This window comes from Protobothrops mucrosquamatus, unplaced genomic scaffold (genome assembly GCF_001527695.2).
Source record: "Protobothrops mucrosquamatus isolate PMUCROS unplaced genomic scaffold, P.Mucros_1.0 scaffold1524, whole genome shotgun sequence".
NCBI lineage: Eukaryota > Metazoa > Chordata > Lepidosauria > Squamata > Viperidae > Protobothrops > Protobothrops mucrosquamatus.
This window is the reverse complement of record NW_015387696.1, coordinates 461,514-482,267: the sequence shown is the minus strand read 5'-3', so window position 1 is coordinate 482,267 and position 20,754 is coordinate 461,514. Positions and strand designations below refer to the sequence as shown.

At 41.0% G+C, this 20,754-nt stretch overlaps 1 protein-coding gene across 1 annotated transcript in view; it reads right to left on the bottom strand.

The window, feature by feature from the left end:
* LOC107293182 (calcium/calmodulin-dependent protein kinase type II subunit gamma) overlaps positions 1–20,754 on the bottom strand; it is a gene marked incomplete at its 3' end in the record, with an annotated part of 164,650 nt that overhangs the window by 44,579 nt on the left and 99,317 nt on the right. Inside the window, 7 exon segments of the mRNA XM_015822325.1 lie at positions 3,928–3,970; positions 4,715–4,798; positions 5,991–6,113; positions 6,605–6,699; positions 11,007–11,090; positions 13,326–13,428; positions 13,809–13,875. Coding sequence (XP_015677811.1) covers positions 3,928–3,970; positions 4,715–4,798; positions 5,991–6,113; positions 6,605–6,699; positions 11,007–11,090; positions 13,326–13,428; positions 13,809–13,875 — 599 coding nt within the window.

Here is a 20,754-nt window from a genome sequence, read left to right as displayed (position 1 = left end):
AGTGGATTAGTCAGCTAATCTTTCAGACCGAGACCTACAATACTTCTTAAATTGTCTTCAGTTACACTCAATTCTCACCTGGTGTCTGCTTCTCTGCAGATATCTCTTTAAGATGCTACAGTTATTATTATTATTATTATTATTTAAAAAACCTTTGGTAGAAGTGAGATTTTAAAGAAAAATTGAGAACCAAAACTTCATAGAAATGAAACTATTCCAGGAAGAGGTTTGGGTGAAAGGCACTGATGGTGTGGCTACAGGAACTGAAAAGATGGGAGTCCAGAGACTACACGAACCTGGGGATATGAAATCAGCAGCCCTCCCACAAAGCAGATTTCCAGAGAAAAGCTAGAAAACTGTCATGCATTCTTCTGCCTCATCGAAGCCCCTAATGCTCCCTTCTTATTCCTGAGGGATATTACAGTTCAAACTGTGTAGCATAGAGGCTGAAAGATGATGCAACATATGGGGCTCACAAACAGCTTTCACAATGACCTTGGACCTTCTCCCCATTCAGCTGAAGCACCTTTTCAAGAAAAAGCTCATTTTAAACTAGCCTGTTCATTTCTCAAATAAAAACCTGAGCACATGTTTACAAGTCCAGGACGTATGCTAAAGTACATAAGAAATTTGAGGAGGTCCTCGTTTGCCAAAACAGCAGCAAAAAAAATCTCACCGCTAGTGGCTTTCAAACAAAAAGGGAAGCCGGACATCTTGAAAACTCCAGTAAGACAAATAAAAATGACAGCTAAAGAAGTAGAGTGGTTTATTAATGTAAACATTTATAATCAGGGAGCGTATAAAGCGGAGAACGTATCTGCTTGAGAAACAGTGGAGGAAAGTTAGTCAGATGACAAAAAATGAATTCCAATAATGTTAGAACCTCCAGGGTTTGAAAGATCAGTTATGCTCCACTTTCTAATGAGTAAGATTCTGTTCATTACCTGCCTTGATATTGGCCTTCTTGCTACAGACAGAACCTTGACTTTGTCACTTACCATCCGTTCTAGATGCATTAGTTTTTTTACTCAATGCTACCTCCCCATCACTCGTCCTTAAGAAAAACCATGAACTTTTGTTTCCAACGGTTTCACTTGTATCTGCTTTCTCTGCTCCTTTGGGTCTAATTCTGATTTGGATTTAGAGATCTGAAAAAGTTTTTTGTCTTCCTTTATTTCCTGTTTCTGATCTACGGGTTTCAGTATTATTGCCCACGTTTTTGTACTGAAGACTCACAGCTCTGCAGCCTCCTGCAGCCATGTCGTTCTTTCCAGGCACCTCTATGTTAGGCTTGGATTTCTAGCTCTATTTGTTTGGATTTTGCTGGCTATTATTGGGTGTGTATTTCTCAGAAATTAAGTCAGAGCTTGCCTTTCCTAGAGTAGTTGCACCAATGGGTATTATTTGTGTGATCTTTGCTCTGACCTCTGTTGCAAGGGAACATGAATAGCATTGTGAATATAGTGTAAGATGTTAGTGCAAGCTTTACTATATTGTAATAATGTGATCTGTGCTGTTAATTTCCACTTATGCATGTGTTTTCTAAAATATATCAATAGTTGACAAATACAGTCAATGACCTGATGGCCATTAGTAGGAAAAGGTGCTTAAATGTATTTTATTATTTACTATGTTTACAGGTGCCTGACCTCATTGGGACTGCTATACCAGTGATGGCGAACCTTTTAGAGATCAAGTGCCCAAACTGCAACCCAAAACCCACTTATGCATCGTCGGGTGCCGGGTGGGTGTGGCCCATTGGCTGGATGTGGCCCATTGGGTGGGCGTGGCTGCGGTGTTAATGGCAGACTGGGTGGGACTAAAAAGTTCAATCAATCAATTCAAACTTTGCAAGATCTTTTTTTCCCCGCAAGAAGTTGAAATTGACTGATTGATCGAACCTTCTTTTTTTTTTGTACATGGCGGCGGAGGCCTAAAGCGAAAAGGTTTTATAAAACCCAGCTGAAGGCCTAGGACTGGGGCGACGGCGCGCGTGCCCACAGAGAGGGCTCTGAGTGCCGCCTCTGGCACCCATGCCATAGGTTCGCCACCACTGTCCTATACTGTCCTGTTATTTCTACACCAATACTTAGCTGGCATTCTTCCTCTCATACACATCTAGCTTGGGCAATGAAGATCTTCAGTTACCTTGAGTTACTTTAGTTCTAAAACACTATCTTTTTACTGCTTCAAATCCTATTACTAAATTCAATTAGACCTGAATAATGAATCCCTAGTGAGTCCTTTTGACCATGAAGTAGTCACTGATAAACATTATGGGCTGATTTGGTGGTAAAAGAAACAGGGAGAGAACTGTAGCTATACAAATCCTTTCCTGATTTTTTTCAATATCACAATCATCAATAATTCTCTGCTGTGATAATAAAATCTTTTTATAACATTCCTGACAGAGAAATTAAAGACTTTTGAGTGGTTGTGTAAATACAGCATTGTGTATTTTTGAATAGTGGAAAATGAGACTATTTTACTGAAATCGAGAGCCAAGATTTTCCCCACCAAACCCCTACACTTAGAAGTGAAATTTAAAAAAGCACCCTCTCAAACCATTGTAGTGCTTAAGGAATTGTCTTGGCTTCGCATTAAATTGGAAATATGAGAAGAGGACTTTCAGAAGTTCTTTTATCATTGGACGGTGAAGAAGAAAAACTGGTTTCTATTTGCGAAAAGGGAGGACAATTTCAAACCCAAGACCTGAAAACAATAGTATGCATATTGATATGAAGTTAGAAAACATTTTGTTGAAAGAAAATACTGACAGAGGCAGTTTTCTCCAAAGTAACTGTTGTTTCTTGCCAGAGCTAAAAAAAAAAAATATCTCGCTGTCATAAGCAGACCCACCTCTGCAAACTGAAAACATAATGTGTAAATTTGGGAAGTTAGGATAGAGAGAGAATTGTTTTTAAGCAATTTCTGTGGATTATTACTTTGTAATCCATTATGTTAGGTACTTTACAATGGAAAAATAAAATAAAAAGATTTGCAAATTGAAAGAATGCTGCAGCAGGGGCCAGCAATCTTTTCAAGACTTGAATGCCGTGTGAAATCTTTTTAAGATGGCTCAAAGGAAAAAAAAATGCCAATGGTTTTAATTTATGTCAGGTTTTTGCTATTTCTTTATAAAACTATGGATATAAATGCCAGCTGGGACTGTTTAAAATTTTTGGAAACAGTTATCAGAATCAGCTCTCGATGCAGAGACATTCATGGGGTGGAGGGAAAGATTTGAAAAAGTCAAGATGGCGGCAGCATTGTGGTCGCCATCTTGATTTTTGTTTTTATTCTTACTGCCCCATTCTGGATGCTCTAGGACACCGTTTCTCAATCTCAGAGCTTTTAAGATGTGTGGGCTTCAAGTCTCAGAATTTCCCAGCCAACCATGCCACACATCTTAAGGTTGCAAAGCTTGAGAAACACTGCTCTAGGACAGGGGTAGGCCACCTTTGCTCTTTTATGACTCGTGGACTTCAACTCCCAGAATTCCTGAGCCAGCCGTGCTGAGGGGAAAGGGAGAGGTTCCAAGCTGAGGTATGCTGTTCACGTGTCATAAAAGAGCCAAGGTTGCCTACCCCTGCTCTAGGACTTTGTATAAATAGGGGCCATCCTACTATTCCTCGCAGAAATCAACCACATGTTTGGTTAGGATTTCGTTCTCTCTCCTCTCAGCTGAAATAAAAAAAAAACTTTGCTGCCACAATATAAGCAAGTAAAAGCAAACAGGAAACTGAAAAGTGACAAGTACAATCATGGCAATTCTTATCTAGGATCAGGCCAGATATACAACGACTGCATAAAATTGGACCATTCTTCAAAAAGTAAAGGGTCATCTGTCTGATTTGTAAAGCTAAAATTCATTTAACGTATTTGCTGGACACAAATCAAGAAAGAGAAAAGCAAACAAATTCTTACCTGAAAAATTCCGAGACACCAGCATAGTAGTAAGGATTGCCCCCTAAAAATAGCAATATACATATATATATATATATATTTACATATATATATTTTATATATATATAAAAACACACAAAAGGTAAAGAACGAATATTCTGGATACTATACCAGTGAATATATATGTTTATTATGGCCTATACCACAAAATATAAAGATATGTCATGCAGCCCCCAATTAAAGTTTCTTCTCTTCAAGGAAAGTGTTTTGCCTGTTGTAGCCTCCCAAATAGGGTCTCTATATGTTGCATGCACCTACTAGTTAGCAGGATGTGAGTCACAATGTATTGGTGTGACTATATCTGGGCAAAACTGGGCATACTACCAAAATGTGCTAAAACTGGCTGTTACTGTCTTTACCAAGAGCTGGTAATGCTGCATGAGCCACAGATACCACTAAGATTAGTAACCCCTATATTTTTCTATATTACTATTAACAATGATCCATACCCATAGAACAAGTTGGTGATCACCAGAGCACATACGATTGTCACATGAAATGTAGGAGGAGTAAATAGTGAAGAGCATTAATTAATGAATGAAATTAAAGGAAGAAAACAGATTATTCGGTGTCCATGAAACTAAGATGGGGAGAATGAATGTAATGGATTTAATAAAGGTGATCTGATTTTATGGTGTGGAGCTGATGAACACATGCAAAGAACATGTGTAAAGTGATGCTCATTGGACTGCATATTGCCAACTTCCATAATCACAAAACGTGGAATCGTAAGTCACTGTATATATACCTTCAGCTTTCTTCTGGCGTTGAACTTTCTCAAGCATTCCACAGTCTCCTGTCTGTGCATCATAGAAGCGACAGTTGATCGTTGCTGGAAAAAAAGCAAACAGAAACTGTCATTTAGATCACCATCTCAGTTTATTTAATTAATAGATTTTTATTCTACCATTCCTCTAAGCCACAAGCCCCCAACCTTTTGGGCATCAGAGACCAGTGCCGTGGAGAAAGGTTTTTCCGCGGACCAGAGGGGTTGTGGTTTTGTGCACTGCCTGCATCCTACGGATGGGGCTTTGCTTGTTTGCGCGGACCGATTGCTGGCACGCTGCGGACCGGTGTCGGTCCACGGACCGGGGGTTGGGGACCCCTGCTCTAAGCGTTCAAGGTAGCTTACACGGCAATCTCTCTTCATGTTATTCCACTGCATGTAACTGGCCCACATTCAGTGTTTCCATCAATGAAGAGATGTCAATGAACTTATCTCCCATCAGTCAGAGTCCAACCACCTAACCCAGACATGTCGAACACAAGGCCCGGGGCCGGATGCGGCCCGCGAAGTGGTTTCATGTGGCCTGTGAAGCCATCCTGGAAACAGTGAGGGAACAGCCCCCACTGCCTTGGCCCTGGCCCAGGCCGGCCGGGAGCCAATGTACAATTTTGTGGTGGCCATCTATGCTAAAATGCATTCAGTCTTAGCTTCACAAAGCTGTCTGGAAACAGCGAGGAATCAGCCCCTGCCGTGTCAGCCCCGCCCCCTGGGTGCATGCTGGGGAGGTGTCACCCTTTGTGAGGAATGAAGAAATGCATCATCACCTGGAAGTGGCCAGCAAATGGCCCTCGCCTACTTCACATATCCGGCTTGATGGGCTCCGGGGGAGGGGTTTGAGCAGGCAGTGAGGCGCCTCCATTGGACCATGCCTTGGCACTTGCCCCAGTCCCACCCCCTTCTGCCAGAGACCCTCAGATCTGTCCCACTCCTGCCCAGGCCCCCACAGACACCCTTGACACGAACGATATAGAGCTGGCCATGCCCACCCAATAGGCCACACCCACTCCGTCCACACCCACCCAGTAGGCCACACACCCCCCCCGAGGGCAACTGCAATGCTGATGCAGCCCTTAATGAAATTGAGTTTGACACCCCTAACCTAACCAGTGGCTCTCAATCTCACTCTCTCCCCCTCTACGTGCCGTCTTTGTAGTTCTTCCATTTCAGCTTTAAGGTAGTTGGGGCCCATTTCCAAGCCTCTAAAGTTATTGTGAGAAGGGAAGCTGTAGATACTTACACAGACCCATGGGTGCTTAAGTGCCTGATCTGCTGTGATGCGCTTTGCAGGGTTTATTGTCAGCATCTGGTTGATTAAATTCTTTGCTTCTGGGGTCACAGTATCCCATTCCGGAGAAGGAAACTAAGCGGAGAGATAACAGAGACTGTTTTTTTTACCAGTTTATGTAACATGTATTTCTGTAGTTGCTTTTGCTTTTTATTCCATGCTGAATCACTATGAGTTAGCGGCCTTTCGGGGACTCACATTATGAATCAAAGCAGAAAAATATATGTGATACAGTTCCAATATGGATGTGGACTGTAGACTACAAATTATTTGGAGTGTTAGATTGCTGAATTTAGGGGACAGATAAATGGGAACATTAGTTGGTTCCTGTCATTTCATCCAGCTAACAAGAATAGAAAATGGTTCTCTTTAAAAGAATGTTCAGCCGCTAAAAGATTTTAAATTACTGAACTAGTATTAACCCCTCTATAATTTTTATGAATGAGCAACTTCTGACACTATCCCTCTTCCTTATCCCCTATGCCCAACAATGCGTTTTTCAGCATGATGCATCAAAATCAGACAATTAACTATAGAAAACAACATATAATAAGGAATTATCTTACATCATAGGCCCCTGCCTTGATCTGCTGATACAGTTTATGCTGATCTTCATCCCAAAATGGAGGATATCCAACAAGTAATATATAAAGAATAACTCCTGGGAGAAAATAAAAAAAATAGTTACCCTAAAAGGCAAATACACCCTTGAGTCAATCCACGGGGCCTATCACCTTTTAAGCTGCTGCCCATTGTCACAAGGCAATCTATCTTCTATGTTCAAGACTCATTCCAACTTCTGTGGACACCTCTCTGTCATACCAGCATCTCCCAAGTTACCATAAATATTTGAACATGGAAAAATGTGAGAATGCTTGCAGCATCCTTAGCCATCATGTACTGTATGTTAATACATTTATTTGAGATCTTCCATGGGTCTGAGTGCCAGGACCTGAGGGAGATAAACTATCTTTACTCTAAACAATGGCGGAGTCTTTCATAAGACACTAAGCCAGACAAACTCACTTTTTAATCACATTTGGAAATATTAGAGACCTTCAAAACAGCAAACTTAATTCAACACCTGGTGAGTATTACCTTCCTCTTTGGATTTAAGAAATTTTACTGTATATTTAATATATGATTGGCAAAAAGCAAAAAAAATATCTTGATTTAAGAAAGTTTTAAATGAATTTGGAGACCAGAGAGATTTGGAATATTGGTTATATTTGCTGTAAGATTTGGAAAAAAAACCCACAAGTATATAATCTATATAAACAAAAATGTAAATGTTCGTTTGTTCAAAATCTTAAATCTCCGAAAGTTCTTCACCGATTGCTTTGAAATTTTGACACAACGTTGCATTCGAATACGCACGTGTTTTTATATACCTACTATTATATAGATGTCACACCTGTGACAGGTAAAAACATGCTTTTTTTCAAAAACAACGCCATGTGTTGGACGTAAAAGCAACACACGCTACGATTTTACCATTCCATTTCAATGTTTCCGATTTACGATCCATTTACGATTTCCAAATTTCCAATTCTTTCTTTTCCATTTAACCAGACTAAGCCACAGCAACGCATGGCCTGGTACAGCTAGTTAAATAATATACTTGTGGGAAATGATTGAATCAGAACAAACCCCTATTAGGAACTGAGGCTTAATGAAGGTTGTAAATGGACATTAAGGGGAACTAAAGGATCAGGCCGAAAAGAGTTAAAATGCCCATAACTGTTTCTTATTTTAATTTTTTAAAAAAACATGGACTGAAATATTAATAACAAATGTATTAAAAAGAATAAAGATTTGAATGGACAAACTTTTACAATATGATGAGAAAAAGTATTTTAAAAACCTTTTATCCGACATAGACATTATAGAATTTGATGGAATGGGAGGCCACAAAATTGAGATTACCAAGATGAAATGACAAAAGACAAATCAAGAAAAAGTATCTGGGTGTGGAACAGCTGCAACAAAACATCCTGAACAAAGCCTCTTTATAGGATTCACAAAATAGGCTGGTAAAAGCTTTGAAGACTCATTTTAAATGCCAAAGGGCGATGAAAGATCAAATCCTGCAATGCCGTAAGAATGATTTGAAGGTCAAGATTTACAGAGCAAAAAAAGAGGACTATTTGACCAGGGATAAATGATTTGTTGGATACTTCTGCCAACTCTTAATGCAGAGTTCAGTTTTTGCTGACTAGGATTGAAAAGATGGTGATTTCTGGATTGTGTATAAATAAAAGTTAAGTTATGGGAAGAAAAGGTTTTTTTTATCTGTAACTTTAAAAGAGGGTGAGAAGTTATTATTAGATTATGCTTGGTGTTATGGAGATTGAAGGGCACCTTTGTTGCCTTTTTCCTTTTCTCTTCTACTTTTTTGTCTTTTTTTTCCTGCACCTTCTGAACTTTTATTTTTATTTTTCTTCTACTCTGAAATATCCTACTCTCTGAGGCAAGATTGACTGACTGGAGGCTAAAGCATATAAGGAACAGTTGCTGGAATTGGGGATGTCCAGTTTAACGAAGAGAAGGACGAGGGGGGACATGATAGCAGTGTTCTAGTATCTCAGGGGCTGCCACAAAGAAGAGGAAGTCAAGCTATTCTCCAAAGCGCCTGAAGGCAGGACAAGAAGCAACGGATGGGAACTAATCAAGGAAAGAAGCAATCTAGAACTTCCTGACAGTTAGAACAATTAACCAGTGGAACAACCTGCCTCCAGAAGCGGTGAATGCTCCAACACTGGAAGTCTTTAAGAAGAGCCTGGACAGCCATTGGTCCGAAATGGTATAGGGTTTCCTGCCTGAGCAGGGGGTTGCACTAGATGACCTCCAAGGTCCCTTCCTACTACTACTACTACTACTACTACTACTACTTATTATTATTATTATTATTATTATTATTATTATTATTATTATTATTATTATTATTATCTCTGCCAGTTGGCTTGGGGCCTCAGTGGGGGGGGTATCACGCTGGAGGTAGTTGATTAACTAACAGCAGCTCCCACCTCCCCTTCACCATAAATTCTGGTCTTTTCCTCCACATCTTTTAGTTTATAATTGGTATTTTATTATGATTTCATCGTGATTTTACACATTTGTACATGTCTTTATGGTTTTATTTTGATCTTGTAAGCCGCTCAGAGTCACCTTGCAGAAACAAATTTACTAAACAAACCAACAAACAGTTTTGTCTATACTGGTTGTTACTATATTTATTAAAAGCCTCAATAAATTATTTTTAAAAATTGATAAGGCCTGCCCGTCTGTGCAAGTGACCACTCCTAGCGAGCGGATAAAAACATTTTATTGTGGACAAAATGAAATGTAAAGAAAAGAAATGTGGCAAGGTTAGACTTTTCCTGATCTGTTCCTTTAAGATAATGGATGACTAAGGACATTGTTTAATTGCTTGCTCATTTGCTCCAGTCTTTATACAAATTAAGTGTACGTGTTTTCATAAGTGGAAATCTGTACCAGTTACAGGTTGTAACAAAGCATCAGAAGTGCATTAATAAACTGAAACCAGGTTTATTACTCTAGCAAGCAGAGAACAATGTTCCATTCATGCAGTAAATGTTCTGGGTTTTTTACAATGAAGAGAGTGTCCCAATGAGAAGTTTAAAAGCACCATTCATCTCAGACATGAATGAACAGATCAATCTGGACCATTTCCATTCTAAATCAGTTTGGGGCAATAATGGACAAGAAACTAGTCTTTTTTTCACCCCAGCTAATACAAGTTTTTCTTTCAAACTTTTGATGAAGAGAGTTAAAGGTCTAAATACTCTTCCTGCTTAATGGAACAGCAGTTAATTGCAGGCCGCATAAAGAAAAAGTGTTAAGTTACGAAAGCGCTGTCCCATTAGTTCCCTGGGAATTTTCATGGGACAATTTTCTGTTAAAAGAAGAAAAACAGATAAAAGTGCCTGAGAACTGAGAAGCCTAATTAATAATCCGAACACTAAAATAAAAAGAGCTTTGCCAAATGTATCGCAATCGAAAGAAAAGTTGGATTACTCTAGAGAGTTTTGCAGCCAAACGTCGGTTAAAAGAAATGGATGTGCTGAATCTTTGCGAGACAACATGCTCATTTCACAATCCCTACATCCAGGCTTCCTTTCACTGTAGGTTCTGTCAGTCCAGATTCTACATTTCCATCACATAATGACAGAGTGGAATCTGCCTATGTCAGGGGTAGGCAACCGTGGCTCTTTTATGACTCGTGGACTTCAACTCCCAGAATTCCTGAGCCAGCCATGCTGAGGGGAAAGGGAGAGGTTTCCAAGCTGAGCCATGCTGGCTCAGGAATTCTGGGAGTTGAAGTCCACCAGTCATCAAAGAGCCAAGGTTGCCTACCCCTGGCCTATGTCCATCAAGGTTCTTTGTTATCTAGCTCTGTTTTCAGGAAATTAATAATCTTCCAAATAATGAGGATGAGGACTCTATGTAGCTGGTAGCACTTGAGCCAACCTTGGTTTCTACAGAACAGATAGCAGTTGGATTAAAAAGTACACCCTACACATCCCACCTCCTTCCTTAGGGTAGTTGAGAGGAGGAAGGAGGAGAGAGGTGTAGGTAGGAGGAGAAGAGAGGAGGAGGGAAGTAGGTAGGAAGGGTGAAAAAGAGGGTGGACGCAGGCGGGGGGGGGGCTGCTGAGCATCTCTGAATAGACACATAATATGGGGTGGTTTTTTTTGTTTATTAATGTATACCATATTTGTAACTTGTTTGTTTATTTGAAAATTAATAAAAATTTGAATATATATATAAAAAAAGTACAGAGCTGCCTTTTCAATTCAATTGAGGAACGTGACAGCCACAGGTTCATAGACTATATTCTCCATCTCTGCAAATCGCCAGATACCCTTATGCAGCTTGGTCCCACCTTAAAGCAAGTAGATCCCCCGCAACCCAAAGAACTAGGATTAAAAGTTAAGAGGATCTTACCGCACGCCCATATATCCACTGGCTTCCCATACGGATCTTTTCTTAAGACCTCAGGGGAGAGGTAACCCGGGGTACCTGCAAATCCTGTCAAAGCACAGTGCAGCACTTCAGAATAAAGCTACTAATTTCACAATTACGAGAAAATAAGCCTTCCGACACGGAAGTGGGGGGGGGGATGTGTTAAGAGAGCTACCCCATGATAATTCATGAAAAACCTTCCCGGGCTACGCCATCTTGGACCAAGTCTAGCACAGGGTGTCAGTCAAACCAATTCCCTCCCACGCCAGTTGTTGGGAAGATAATCATAGATTGCCACGATTGATTCGGCTTCAATTGGCAGGTGGAATCTAATGCTGTGGCCAAACGTTAGTTAATATTTTAATCTTCCTTATACGCTGTGTTTATATCCCGTGTTTCCTCTGGGGCATGTCCTTTATTTTATTTGCTTTTCATTTATATCTTTACAGGACTTACAGCCCGTTCCAATCAGCCAAACTTTGAGCAATATACGCCTGCCCAATACATATTTGAAGTCAAAAGTAATGCAAATCAAGCTTAAGGCTTAGTGGAGCAGCCAAGTTTTCACTAATTTTCTGAAGGCCAGGGAAGAGGGGTCAGTTCAAAAGTTGGAGGTGTAATGGTGGTGAAATGGGACGATGACTGAGAGGTTAAGCCTTCGTGGTCCTTGAAGTCTCTGGCCAGTCTGATCAGCAGGATATGTAAAGATCCAATCCTACTAAATTTTATTAGGCAGGCAGATGTTACTGGGAGAAGGCAGTCTTGCAGATACATAGGTCTTGAAACATCTAAGACTTTCAAGGTGGCAACCAGCACCTTGAATTGCACCCAGGAGTCAACTAGCAGCCAGTCTGGTTGTCAGAATAGATGTATTGAATGGCTTCCACATGGTGCACCCACAACTACTATGTTCTAGAGCAGTTGTAGCATCTGAATGTTCTCTGAAGACAGCCGATCACTCACAACTCCTCCACAGGCTGCACTTGACCAAATCAATGCTCATTTCTGCACCCACCATCTCAATCAAGTTTCATCCATTATCTCACCAATCAGGGGCCCATCGCTCTAAAACCTTATGTCAACTCCCATCCAGCCCTACGCTCACCAGGATCTATCAGACGTAATTCAACTCATTCCCTCCCCCCACCCTTCTCCAAAACCACACTTCCAGGGTCCCCATTTCTTCCTCCTCAAATTGCATCAGTTTCATTACACCTTGGAGTATCCAACTCAGTTCTGTAACGCAAAGCCTTCAAGGTGGAGTTCTTGGAGGAGGGCACGGTTAGATCTCTCCAGGGTGCAGATTAGCATTGAGGGAAGCAGGAAGCTGCATGGGAGTGTGCTTCTCAATGACCGAGCCTAGGGCACTCCCAGCAACCGTGTCCAGATGCAGGAAAAAATCCCTGGTAGCCACTGCCAAAGATCTTCTGGGCCACACACTGTCCAAAGCAGCAAAGAGAGGAGCTACAATAGGAAGCGCTCCTCAAATATGTCCAGCAGCAGCAACCACAGGTCTCAGCCCCTGCAAGTCTGTCCATCTCACTTTCTACTATTGTTTTTTATTTCAGGCTTGTTTTCTTTTATTCTAGGCTTGTCTCAGCGAAGAAAACTAATAGAATGAAAGCTGAGGAATCTCATGACCCAGAATTTGGCATTTTATACCAAGGGTGAACAAAAAGTCCCTGCTACAGAGTTGAGTGGAATGAAAGCAAGGGCTGCAGTAGGTAAGTGAGAGTACAAAATGGAGCTCGGGCTATCTCAGTGGTGGCGAACCTATGGCACGGGTGCCAGAGGCGGCACTCAGAGCCCTCTCTGTGGGCATGCGCGCCGCCACCCCAGTCCTAGGCCTTCAGCTTGGTTTTATAAAACCTTTTCGCTTTAGGCCTCCACCGCCGTGTGCAAAAAAAAAAAAAAAAAAGGTTCAATCAATGAGTCAATTTCAACTTCTCGCGGGGAAAAAAAAAAGCTCTCGCAAAGTTGGAATTGATTGATTGAACTTTTTAGTCCCACCCAGTCTGCCGTTACCACCGCAGCCACGCCCACCCAATGGGCCACACCCACCCAATGGGCCACACCCACCGGGCACCCGACGATACATAAGTGGGTTTGGGGTTGCAGTTTGGGCACTCAGTCTCTAAAAAGGTTCGCCATCACTGGGCTATCTCATCCCTGCAAAGAAAACCACCCCCATTTTGGAGGTGAGCTGGGGCCTTTCTTTAAGTGACAAGTTGCAACCCTCCTTTTGAGTAAAAAAAAAAGACATTTCACTTGACAAAACGTCAACCCTTCTGAAACACTTACCAAACCACGCCTGCTGTTCTCCTTGTACTTCAATCGCAAGTCCGAAGTCGGCCAGTTTGACAGCAGCGCCCTTGCACTTACTGGCAAGGAGCAGGTTCTCAGGCTAAGAGAGGCAAAACAAGAGAAAGAGCTGAAGTGAGTATTTCTATCTTAAAAAGCATTGCCCTCTTTTTCAAGTTCGCAGCATCGCCTTCTATCCTTCTTTTTTTAAAAAAATCCAGATTCTTACCTGGATCGTCACGGCAATGGAAGGGATGGACTAAAAATTCATCTTCGTAACCATCTACTGCAGGGTTTCTCAACCTTGACCATTTTAAGGCATGTGGACTGCAACTCCCAGAATTCCACAGCCAGCATTGCTGGCTGTGGAATTCTGGGAGTTGAAGTCCACATGCCTTAAAATTGTCAAGGTTGAGAAACACTGATCTACTGCAACTTGTCAAACTCTTTCTCGGATAAGCATATCTTAGGCGCCACGCAAACAGTAGGTGGCACTAATTCTGCATGGCCTTCAGATTTCCTTGTGATATAGTCACTGTTGGAGGTAATTCTGAAGGCAGCAGAACAAGATGCAGCAAGACAAACTTTGCATGGAGTTCCCAGGCTACATACGTACGTTCATTTAACCGCACAAAACTTCAGTTACGATTGCGGCACAGAAATCCCAATTATGCTTCTGGGAAAACTAAAAGTATTCCAATTGTGCACTGGAATAATGCACCCTGCTAACTGCGTGGTGGAACGACCAAATGCAACTTCTCAAAGCCTCCTAAGTCTACCTGGCACAGCTTTAAGGCCCAGGAAAGTATCTTTCATACATTTATTATATTTGTAGCCTATGCTCAATATAAAACCCTTGTTTTGTGCTGTCGCACACAAGCAGTTCTAATGCTGGCTGCTGAACAGGGAGGCCCAGCTGAAAAACAATGCAACCAACTGCAGTTTTTAAATTCTATCGATTCCATGTTAGCTCTTTTGATAGCTGTCGTTGTGGTGATTTTGCTCTCTGCCCGTTCTTCTCTTCCAAACTAAGAATCCCCCCCCTTTTGCCCCCAGAATAACCCTCTGCAGGTATCAGAAGAGTTGGAAGCAGCAGTCTAAAAAAGAATCTACCGCCACAGTCCGTAAGGAGAAGGGCGGGATAAAAATTGAATAAATAAATAAATAAATAAATAAATAAATAAATACAGAGAATTTTATTTCTAAAGTATAGAATTTTGTAGCATAAATGCATGCTGAGAACAAGGAGATGAAGATGTCAACCATCCACCAGGCATTGTATCCAGCCCCTTATTTGCACCATGCAACGCAGCACTTCTATAACTAAAAAGTTAATTAGATCATCTGAGTGTAGGGCAGTATAAAATAGGTGGCACTGGATATTTATCACCATGGTCTATACCAGGGGTAGTCAACCTTGGCTCTTTTATGACTCGTGGACTTCAACTCCCAGAATTCCTGAGGCAGCTTAGCTTGCTCAGGAATTCTGGGAGTTGAAGTCCACGAGTCATAAAAGAGCCAAGGTTGACTACTCCTGGTCTATACTCTAGGGTCTAAAAGTGGATCATAATCCTCATATGCATCTGACTTTTTTGCCTTTATGTTTCTATAAATGTCAGCTATCTGCAAAGGGGTCAAATGCATACATTTAGGAAACCTGTGCCTTCCTACATTTCATGTTATTATTCTGTAATCTTTTTCTTCATCGGTCCTTGCTAGCTCTGATCCCACTCATTCATGTGATATGCATCACTCTACACTTGTTTACATTGAAAGACCTCTGCCAATTTTATGCCAATGTGTGCAGAGATTCCTTCACAGTTCCTTATTGTTTTTAACCATTCTAAAAAAATATAAACTTGGCTATTCCGTTAATCGTGTCCAATGCTAGATTATATAAAAAAGCCCTGGTCCTAGGACAGAACCCTTAAGATTTTTGAAAATTTAAGTAGATGACTAGTGGCTCACCTTTATCCACGTGCTTATTAACACTCTCAAAAAACTCTAATAGCTATTTTTTTTTTTTTAAAAAAAAAAGGACCTTCCCTTACTGAAGCCATCCTGGGTATCTTGAGCAAGGTCTGTGTCTCCACATTTTTGATAATTTTATCTTTAATAGTGGTTTCCACTGTGGAGCCATTGGTGCTCTCTAAGCTTGCTTGTTTTTTTGCAGACATTTCATTACTTGGCTAGGTAACATCTTCAGTACTGCTTTGTTTGTATACAGTTGTTTGCCCTGTCAGTTTTTTGTGGGGGTGTTGTTTTCTCCTTGGTAAATCCTTGATTAAGGTATTATTTACTACTTCTTTGTGTGCTCTTGCTCTTGATGTTAAGCCCTGCTTATCTGGGTGTTAATTGCTAGCAAGGAAGTGTTCTGATCTTTCTATTTTCTTTCCGGTTTTTTACTGTCTCTTTCAAATGAAGTATAAATGTGATTTATCTCTATGTTCCTGTTGATGGCTGATTTGTGTGAATGCCAAGTTTCCACACATTCCCTAACGTTTGTGGATTTAGCTTTTTCTACTGTGCTCACAGATTCCAAGCTGAAACTATGGTTAAGTCTGTCCTCTCCAATTAAGGTTTTCATCATGTCTTCTGACTGCCCATTTTTCATGGATGCATCCTGTTGGTCTTCTGCCTGCTTGTCCCATATTATGGTTCTTACACTTTTCTTCTTGAGCTATTGGGTCTTTTGGCCTATGTAAGATGTTTTGGAATTTTCATCGGTATGTGTGCCCATGGTAATGCCATGTTGTTGTAACAGTCCGTTGGTTGTTTCTGCGATGTTTTTGATGTATGGCCATGCTACCTTTTCCGTTGGTTGCGTTGTAGTGGGTTGAGTGGTCAGGTGTTTTTCCATAAAGTTGTTTTTTCCATTTTAAAGGAAGATATGGTACAGGTGGTCTGTTTCTTTTTTTTCTGGTGTCCTGGATTGCTGCAGTGTGTCTGAATAATGTTCTTACACAGCTTCTCTTGTGGGAGGTTGGTTGTTTTTGGTAGTGGAGCACTTGGTTAGTGTGGATGGTTTTTCGATAGATTTGTGTTTCTGATCTGCTGTCATTCCTTAGGCTGATGAGGATGTCCAGGAAGGGTAGTGTGTTGATTTCCTCTTCCCTTGTGAATTTTATTCCTTTAAATATGTTGTTGATTTCATCTGTCTAGTTCAGGGGTAGGCAACCTTGGGTCTTTTATGACGTGTGGACTTCAACTCCCAGAATTCCTGAGCCAGCCATGCTGAGGGGAAAGGGGGAGGTTCCAAGCTGAGCCATGCTGGCTCAGGAATTCTGGGAGTTGAAGTCCACGAGTCATAAAAGACCCAAGGTTGCCTACCCTTGGTCTAGTTGTTCCTTCTTTATTATGACAAAAGTGTGGTCTACATATCAGATGCATAGTTTTGGTTGCATGCATGGAAATGCTATGTTTTCTAGATGCTGCCTTACATTACAGTTTCTAAGAATCCTGAGAGTGGTGATCCCAATTACCTATATTAAGAGTTGGGTGATTGGGATCACCACTCTCAGGATTCTTAGAAATTTAATAAATATTTAAATAAAAAATAATTAGGTGATGTTGTGTTGTCCAGTTGCTATAGATTCTGTTGCTAGTTCTGGGCCTATAGATGTAGAGTGCTGTGCCATTGAACTAAACCATAATCTCATCTTCTTTTATTATTAGGTCTTTGATGTTCTGGATGCACTAGAGTGAGAATTAAAAGAATATTAACTTCCCTTTGTAAGCAGTTCAAGCTCTTTTGTAAGTTCTTTAACTATGTTGTGTGTTGGGGTCCCTGGTTAATGATACAATTGGACGAAGAGATATGTTGGGCTTGTGTATTTTGGTACATCCATAAATGTGTGGGAGGGTAGGTCTACTGCTTTTCATCTGCCGCTATTCTTCTTTTGTGATTTGACCTCCCTTGGTTAGATGATTAAGAATACTCTTGATCAGGCTATCTAGTTTGCCTATTGGGTTGGTGTTATTAGGTTGTAGGTTTCTCTGTCGGCCAGTAATTCTTTGGGTTTTTTTGCATGTATTATCATCTGTCCATAATAACTATGGTTTGTTTCAAAGCAAGAACATCCGATTTGTCTGTTGGGAGGATGATGATGCTTTTAGTCCTTCTTTAGGTTTTTGTTCTGTCCTCTGGTTTCCACTGTTTTCCTGGAACAGATGTTAAGCTGACAGGCCTTTAATTTCCTGGATCTCCCTGTGAACCCTTCTTAAAAATTGGAATTAAGGTGATACCTTCCAGTCTTCAACTACAAAGGCTGAATGTAGAGACAGGCTGCATATTTTAGTTAGAAAGTCCACAATGTCAGCTTTAAACTCCTTACAATAATACTTGGAGGGGTAGATGCCATCAGGCAAAATGATTTGCTGATGTCCAGTTTGTCAGTAAGGCCTAGGATGTGGCAGTTTATATAACCTGAACTGAGTCCAGGCAAGATTATCTGAAGCCAGCTAGAATCAATTCAGCAAAAGCATAGGGCAGGAACATTTTTAAGAAGAAGTGTGGCTATGTCCTGAAGCCCAGAATAAATGGTACAGCAAAGTACTGTGTTGCTAATAGAGCAGCTCTGTCATAATTGGCATGGAGATCCCAATAAAACAAAACTAGAAAAAGAAGTCATCCTTCTGCAATTCCAGCTAAGGCAGTATTCACCGAAGGATCATTCCTGAAAACACTTCTGGCTGGAATCTATTACACTGGCTGACTCATTTATCACAGGATTAAACAAACAACTGTTCTGTAAGTCGTCCTTGCAAGGGGCTGCACCCTCTGAGTCAGTATTTTGATGCAAGACAATGAAGGAATTCCAAGGTTGTATGTAAACAATAGAAAAATACAAGCCCAGACCTGGAAGAAGGCAGTCTCATAAGTTCTCAATCTTTTTTACTACCATATAGAGTTCATCTTTGCTAAAGGAATCCTTTTGAATCATGGAATGAAAAGGTTTGATGGGTTCCTGAATTATCTATAATCCAATCCCTTACTCAGCACAGACATCCATGACTATAGCATACTTGACAAATGGCCATCTAGTTTCTACTAAAATAGTAGTTACAATCTGCTACAGGAACACTTACTTTTCATCTCCCTCAACTACAGGTCAATATCAATTAGTGATACTAAAGTTTTTGCGAATTGTGCAGCATTTGAAGAGACCAGGGCATTAAATTAAATGAAAGATTATTAAGCCAAAGACTGTGATGGAGAAGCAAACCAATTTTATACTACCCTAGACCAGGGGTAGGCAACCTTGGCTCTTTTATGACTCGTGGACTTCAACTCCCAGAATTCCTGAGCCAGCCACGCTGAGGGAAAAGGGAGAGGTTTCCAAGCTGAGCCATGCTGCCTCAGGAATTCTGGGAGTTGAAGTCCACGAGTGTATTTTCTCGGTTCCGACGGATGGGGACGGGATCTGGGTGGACACGTTGATAGAACTAAAGTAAATGGACATCGGAGGTCCGTTCAGATTAAAAGTGACCTCGGTTCATAATGGAAATTTAGGGATACATGTTATAGTACAACTACTTATACTAACTGCGAAAGGTTTTAGACTACTTACGTCACCGACGTCTTCTTTCAAACAAAAGCAGAAAAGAAACATGATTTATTAATTTATTTCTCCAACGTGGAATCATTTTTTTCTAGTAAGACTCCCAAGGCAAAATTATTATGCAAATCAGCAAATATGCTTTTATAATCGGCAACTGCAGATTAAAGTGTTAACAGTACATAAAATACCACCAGCAAATATGAGCTATTACTGACCATGCCCACGATCTGCATTGTTCTATGAAGACAATGTAATTCACTGCACCTTCTACAGTTCAGCTCTGTGCACTAAGTGCTTGGAAGTCTGAATCCTAGCCCCACCTTAACCCAGAAATCTCTTCCCCTGGATCAAGGTTGTCTTGAAAGAGATGTTTCAGGAATTCCTAAAATGTGCCAGACAAGATCCAATTCCATTAGCCAGTATTTACTGTAACCTCTTTGCTAGCCTGGCTGAAACTGACGATGCCCTCACTTTCTTCATATTGGGGAAACTTCCAGTGGAAAGTTTAAGTAGCAATGAACAGAAGAACATTGCAAGCATATTTGCACAAAGGGGTTGGAGTCTTTGAAAGTACAGAGGCATTTTTACTTCCCTTGTTTCAGCAAAATAAAAATTCTCTCTGTCCCTCTCTTTGCAATGAATGGTGTAATGCAGACATGTCAAACACAAGGCTCCGGGGGTCGGATGCGGCCCGCGAAGTGGTTTCATGTGGCCCGCGAAGCCATCCTGGAAACAGTGAGGGAACAGCCCCCGCTGCCTTGGCCCTGGCCCAGGCCAGCCGGGAGCCAATGTACAATTTTGTGGTGGCCATCTATTCAGTCTTAGTTCCATAAGCCACCACCCTCCCGCATGGCCTGAGAGGAACAGCGAGGCTCCTCCAGTGGACCATGCCTTGGCACTTGCCCTGGTCCCACCCCCTTCTGCCAGAGATCCTCAGATCTGTCCCACTCCTGCCCAGGCCCCCACAGGCACCCTTGACGCAAACAATGTAGAAATGGCCATGCCCACCCAGTAGGCCACACCCACTCCATCCACGCCCACCCAGTAGGCTGCACCCACCCTGGCCACACCCACCTGGCACCCCGAGGGCAACCGCAATGCTGATGCGGCCCTCAATGAAATTGAGTTTGACACCCCTGGTGTAATGTGTCATCAACACCTATTGTATTAGTTCAACATTACACCCATAAGAGTGCATGCACGAAGCACCATGCACAAAACCTGCAAATGTTCATTAACCTCATTTCCAGGCACTTGTAATGAAACAAACATAACAGCCGGCATAAGCAATTTATTGCAAGGAAGGAAGTAGCTAATTTTGCACCGTTAACAGTTCTCACAGCATAAACCAGGACATTTACCTGGTTTACGCCACTCCACGGCAATACGCGCCTTGCCGTGGGGTGACTCTCATAGTGATCTTCGCTCTTAAAGTATTTTGAAATCATACCCATCACCACATACAGTGAGTGCTTTTGAAAGGGAGTGGTGCACAATCTGTTCAAATTTTATAACAAATGATATAACTCAATGAATACAACAATGGAGAAGCTAGCTGAGCATTCCTCGGAAGTACCATTGGATGTAACTTGCACAATAAAAACTAATTGCATTAATAATAATAATAATAATAATAATAATAATAATAATAATAATAATAATAATAATAATAATAATAATAATAATAATAATAATAATAATAATAATACTTTAATTTATACCCCGCCCTTCTCCCAAGGGACTCAGGGCGGCTTACAGGTAAGTAAAAACAGAGCTATACAATAAATATCTAAAAACCAAATTAAAATATATATTAGATAAACCTGTTATTAGAAAAATTATAAAATCCCTATTAAAATCCCTATAAA